At 35.1% G+C, this 6235-nt stretch overlaps 1 protein-coding gene across 2 annotated transcripts in view; it reads right to left on the bottom strand.

Moving 5' to 3' along the window:
• The window catches only part of LOC102590088 (OBERON-like protein), a 6322-nt gene extending 997 nt beyond the window's left edge, over positions 1-5325 (bottom strand). The window contains exons 1-2 of one of the 2 annotated variants that reach the window (XM_006365784.2): positions 5127-5325; positions 3017-4118 (exon numbers count right to left, since the gene is read on the bottom strand). In XM_006365784.2, coding sequence (XP_006365846.1) covers positions 3017-4106 — 1090 coding nt within the window. In that variant the 5' untranslated portion in view covers positions 4107-4118; positions 5127-5325. Of the gene's footprint in view, positions 1-3016; positions 4119-5122 lie in introns of both variants that reach the window. The other variant, XM_006365783.2, reaches the window with a different exon arrangement.
• Positions 5326-6235: the final 910 nt, after the last annotated feature.

A 6235-nucleotide genomic window follows, 5' to 3' on the forward strand; every position in this document is an offset into this window, starting at 1 on the left:
ATATGTGTGTAAGGGGGGGGGGGGGGGGGGAATGCAAAGAGGAAATGTAAAACTTATAGATGTATTTGAGATTCTTGATTTCTCCATTACATTGCTTATGTTTACAAAAAGATGGTAAATACCTTACATTAGGCAAATCAAAAAATGAATAGTCTCCGAGCACTAGAAATGAAACCAACTTTCTTCAATAAACAATCCACAAACATAAAAATTGGAAAATCAAGTTTACATGTTTTTTTTCAATAACTGAGAAATCCCCGAGGGCTAGCAGCACACGGTTCAAAACTCATTGGATGATGGGTCCGCTCCAAATACCAGGTTTTTGTCTACGACACGGTTCAAATCCGTGATGTGCGCCTAATCCACACATCACAAGCTACACTCTTCTTGTGCGCCTAATCCACACATCACAAGCTACACACTTCTTACTAGATCAATGCCCTACGGGCAAGTTCACGTGTTATTTGAGACAGCAACATGCTCACCTAGCCTGTCTCGTTACAAGACGGGCAGTTTCAAATTAGTTGCACATTGTGATGAAACATTATTTAAATCCTTTCTACACTAATTAAAATGCACAACTTAGGTGCTCAAAATCGCATCGAAAAGTCAGGACTATTAGCCAGAGATGATCATACTTACACCCGGATATAGCAGCTAGAAACCAAACTACTACCTCACTTCCATGATTTATTCCACTTTCTCCACTTTGATACAATGATAAGATCCACCTTCCGGCGAATCGTCCTAACTAATAAATTCTATATTTTGCAGTCCAATAATTAATATCCACACAATAGTAACAATGTTTCCATGCATATTCTCATGTAAGAAAATGTGATGAACCTAATGATTAATAAATGCACAGACAAATAACTGCCTAAAATTTTTGTCAGAATATGGCCATTCTAGTTGACCCTCTTTTTTTTGGGTGGGTGGGGGTGTGATGAGGGCTAGCAAAATCTTTTTCACTTGACAAACTTAAATTACAAAAAAACTTTGAGGTGATTCAAAGAACTTTAGTTACAACAACATGCTCAGTATAATCCCACAAGTGGAGTCTAAGGGAGGGTGGTGTGTACGCAGCCTTACCCCTACCTTGTGAAGGTAGAGAGTTTGTTTCTGATAGACCCTTAGGAACAAATAAAACATAAAAAATATTGAAAAGGAAATACAGTGAAGAAAGCATATAGAAAATAATGGAAAAAAGAACAGTAATAACAACAAATAGTACAATAATCGAAGCAGAGGAAATAACATGTAATAATAAAATCGAAGAATGAGGTAGTAGGAGAATTCAAAAAACTTTAGTTAAATTACTAAATAGGCAATTAGTGTCCTCCATAACCATTAAAGTCATTTAGAAGGCAAGATTAGCCTACATATTAGGTTAGGCTGGATTTATCTCGTAGTGTCTTCAGATTATGCCAGATTCAAAATTATAATCTGGTAATGCCTCTGAGTGAACTTGGTCTGATCTGGGAACGATATCCACCGGATTGTGATATTAAAGGATAATTTAGCTCCTCATACATGACGGGAATTCGCAAAACATCATTCTCCTACTCCTTTCTTCTTCTCCCTCTCTCCAAACCAGTCTATCTCTACCCTGATCATTTGCATGGATGTTTGAAGATCTATAAAGATTATTCGAGCTGATCAATACAGAATCTGTCTCTTTCTTGTCAAAATTTTATGCAAGTCGTCTATAACACACTTAAACTAACTTACATCGACAGCCTATTCTCTCTCATCCGTCCTAGTTTAAACATTTCTTTCTCCCCCTTCTACGCCCCTAATAGCTTTGCCAAGGTTTAGCCAACTCATTTGCTAATAGATTTCTTAGCTTCTCCCTTAGCTTCTTATACTCTTTAGAGGTTTCACAATCTTTTGTCATTCCACCCCCATGATTTCGATAGTCAAGGTCCTAGCCCCTAGACAATGGAGAACCGAGTAGCTTAGGCTCAAACCTTGTCTTTGTGTTTAAAGAATCATTTAATATATAAAAATAATTTATTCAGAACCTAGTAAACCAAAAGGATTGTTATCTGGAACCCATAAATTAAAAATCCTGGCTCCGCCTCTAGTGCTAGGCCTTCAAATATCACTACTTTCTTCTATCTCCATCCACTTCTAAGTTCCATGCTACATCATTCAATATCATGTCCTTAAATGCAATTGATTTGTGCCTCTTAGTGTTCACAACCGTATTCTTTGTTGCATGCAACTCATCTCCTTTCAACATCACTACTTTCTTCTATCTACATCTACTTCTAAGTTCCACGATCCATCTTTCAATATTTTGTCCTAAATGCTAATTGGTTTGTGCGCATGCAACTCTTCTCCTATCCCTCCACTATTCCAATTACCTAGGGCCAGCAATCTATGCAAAATGCTCAAAGGCTTTAAAGATTGAAAAAAATGTATGGCTAATAGGTTTGTGAAAACTGTTGAAGTTTAGCCAAGAGTATATTGTAATTAAAAGTTCAATATTAGAAGAGATGATTTGTTATTTCTCAAATAGATAAAGATACTTGATAATCATTGCACGAGCTTCTCGGTACAGTAAATGATCCAATCAGAGGGTGTCATTTGACACCCCTTCGCCGGAAAATTACATTGTTTAGCTAGGTCAAAATTTCAGTTTTAAGTATATAGTAATACGTTGACTCCCTTTATTTTCTACATGTCTCTACTTTTTTTATATTGTGACACCCCTTAGTAAAATTCTTGGCTCCGCCACTGTAATAATACACCTTTTTATTCCACCTAGCCTACTAAAGAACACTAACTATAGATCAACGAAGACAAAGAGCAGAGGACCAATAATCAAATTATCATTAACCTGCTACATTTGATTTCTTGTTAGATGCATCAAGCTTTCATTTCAACCTTTTCTCAATCTTGGACAGACCAATTCAAGTGTGGTCCAGAACAAATAATCAGTTATCAACTACGGCCCAATCACAAATAGTGTAGAAAGAAGTTAGGACAATAAATAAGATGTCAGGCTTACCTTGGAAAAAGGATAAGATCACTTTACAAGCCATAGGGTCTGCAACACCACCTTTCAGCTTTTCAACGAGTTCCTCGCATTTCCAATATAACTTACGGCCTCTGGCATCCTCACTTCTCTGGAAAATTCTCCTGACGAAGTCGAGCTCTCTAACAAAAGCTTCCGCATCCCAACTTGGAGCACAGTGCTGGAACACATCTTTAACCCAACCTAATAACTCAGATGTCCTACTGCAAGCATGGCATCTGAAGAGCGTCTCGGCTGAGCTAGCTCCAACCTTAACAGAAGGGCCCGTTCCAATCTGCCCATTGCTAATGGCACAATCCGTATGTGTCCAATGAGAACAGAGATCACAACCTATCCATCTGCAAGTGTTGACCTCAAAATCAAACTTGTTGCAAATCACACACATGCAAAGGTTGCAGAAACCATTTTTCTTCGAGCAAATTTCACAGCTACATTCCTCTGCTGGTAGCACACTACCACATGCTATGTTTCTGCACCTCTTATACAAGAAAATGTCAATGAGAGAAGCTTGAGAGAGACTGACACTGGGATGCAAGAACGCCTGAATTCCCGTCTTGATGGCAACTAGAATTTCTAGCTGGGTGCGGTGTGTTAAACACAGGATTCCATCCGTCAACTCACCTCTACTATTCACTAGCCTTTGGAGGAATTGAAACTCATTTCTGTGCTGAGCACCACCTGACCCTTCAAGAATGACCCGAAGTTCATATTTGAACTTCTCTAGATACTCATCTGGGAGATTTCGCATCCTGTCAGCTATAACGTCAACTCTTTCTCGGGCAATGTCTCGAAGGGAAATTTTGTCTGAGTTTGACATATTGCGGACAACAGAGTGCTCAGCATAGCCATTCTCTTTCTCCTTCTCCAGCTTTTTTGCCATCAAAGCATCAGATGTTGGCCAAGTTTCGCGTGAGCTAGCACTTTCAGATGGTGAGTCACGAGCCTGATCAGAGGTTGAGCCACGTTCTTGAGGATTAGGAGATCCACAGGCATCAGGAGAGACGACCAAGGATAAAGACGTCTGAAGTCCGCCAGGCCGTGGTTGTTGGCGTGGAGGCAGCATTAATCCGCGACGCTGGTGATCAAAATAAGTCACAAAAGGTTCCCATCAGCAAATGTTCAGATATGTGCTAAACGGAAAACAAACAAAACCAATGTCTGATCCAGTATGCTTCAAATGCATTTTCACTTCTAAAACACAATTTTGAACTCGTTCACAAGTCTTTCCCTCGAAAGAAACAAAGAAATAAATCACAAGATATATTACCTCATTGTTCTAAACATAAAAACATATCTAACAAAAAGTATAAAAAACTTGTTTTTGTTTAAACTGGGAGAAAAAGAACACCATATCTTTCCAAGTACAAGCAAACATATCTTACCACCGATATCAGATATCTCCTACTTCCAAAAACTAACACATTCAAGCTAACATTTACTTTTCTTTCTCTCTAGTTCCAACTTCCATTACTCCAAAGAAAAAAAAAAGACTTTTTTGTTGAACAGTGAAGTGTCAAAACACACCTAAAGTATACCGATTTTTCGAGTTTCATACCTGAATTATTAGATGTGCGAGTTTCCTACCTGAACTACAACCAAATGTTTATCAAACACACCTCTACTAATATCCGATGGTGCATGTACTACACTCTCTTTTTAAAAAAAAAAAACTGTGCCATGAACTCTACCAACAACAAACATTAATACTACCAATTGGTCATGTATCAACAAGAAATTACTAACTTTATACCAAACCCTAACAAGAATCATCCAAAAAATTAACAATATTTCACATTTATACCTTCAAGAACAGGGCAAATACAGGACATCAGCTAACTTCAAATCAAAACACTAACAAAAGTTTCTAACTTTATATCAAACACTACCAATATTCATAGCAAACAAAGCACATCTGCTACTAAATACACAAAACTGAGCATGTAACATTAGATCAAACAAAAACAACAAACACCCAAATTCTCAAATCCCTTCAAAAATACAAAAATAGCTAAAACAGCATACACATATAGCATAAAGAACATAAAACAAGATCTGGGGTTAGTATAAAAATGAAATTACCTGCCTGAAATTCCTTAATTGATTGATAAAATAACCACAACAGCTAAATCAATAAACAAAAAAATTAGTTCTTGAAAACCAAAAAAAACAACAAAAAAAAGGGTCTTGAAGAGAAATTAAAAATTTGAAAAAAATGGGCTCTCAAAAAATTTTCCCTTTCATAAAGGTAAGATTTTTATTTTTATTTTGTGCTAATGTTTTCTCTACCCTTTTTTTTTTTGTGAAGACGAAAGAGAGGAAAGTGAAGAAAAAATTTGCTGACCGAATTGGCAAGTAGACGGTTGTCGGATGACTTGGAATTTTTATTTTTATTTTATTAATTTAATTTTAATTTTTTTTAATTTCTCAGATGAAATTGGATCAGTATCTAATTTTTCTCAGGACCCACATTTGTTAGCCGCGTGTTTGACTTTGTGTTTACCTATGTTTTTTATTAAGGTATTTGAAAATTTCGATTCGATAATTTGATTTTAAATTTTGAAAAAAGACTATATTTTTATTATATTAAATTAATGTGATATGATTCACTATTTTATAGTTTGGTTTTGATATTTTGTGGCATTATAAATTGATAATCATAATTTATTTGACTTCGACTTTTATATAGTTATATTATAATAAAGAATTATGACTTTGATTTCTCATAAATCATCTCAATTATACTTTGCTAACATTTTATACAAGTATAAATATTTAAAAGAAAGTACAAGCAAATTCATAGTTTAATCAATAACATGAAAATGGCATTTCAATCAAGCTAGAGTAGTCAAAGTTTCAACATATGAATAATTAGTTTTGTATGGATACTATTTTATGTAATTGCTAGTATTATGATAATATAAATAAATTATTCTATATACAATGATATATTTTGGTATTATATTCACTGATTATTTTATATACTATATATCGTACTGAATATTCAAAGAAATTAAAATTAAAATACATATCAAATACTATAATATTGAAATTGTTATACCAAAAATTTTGACTCGATATGATAATTAGGAGTCGGACGTAAACCCTACTTTTTTGTGAGCGATTCGAAGTACTTGATTAAAGTACTAAATTTTTTGTAAGAGTTAAATACAAATACATAAAGTTTTTTAATGA

The sequence above is a fragment of the Solanum tuberosum genome, unplaced genomic scaffold (genome assembly GCF_000226075.1).
Source record: "Solanum tuberosum cultivar DM 1-3 516 R44 unplaced genomic scaffold, SolTub_3.0 scf00580, whole genome shotgun sequence".
Taxonomy (NCBI): Eukaryota; Viridiplantae; Streptophyta; class Magnoliopsida; order Solanales; family Solanaceae; genus Solanum; species Solanum tuberosum.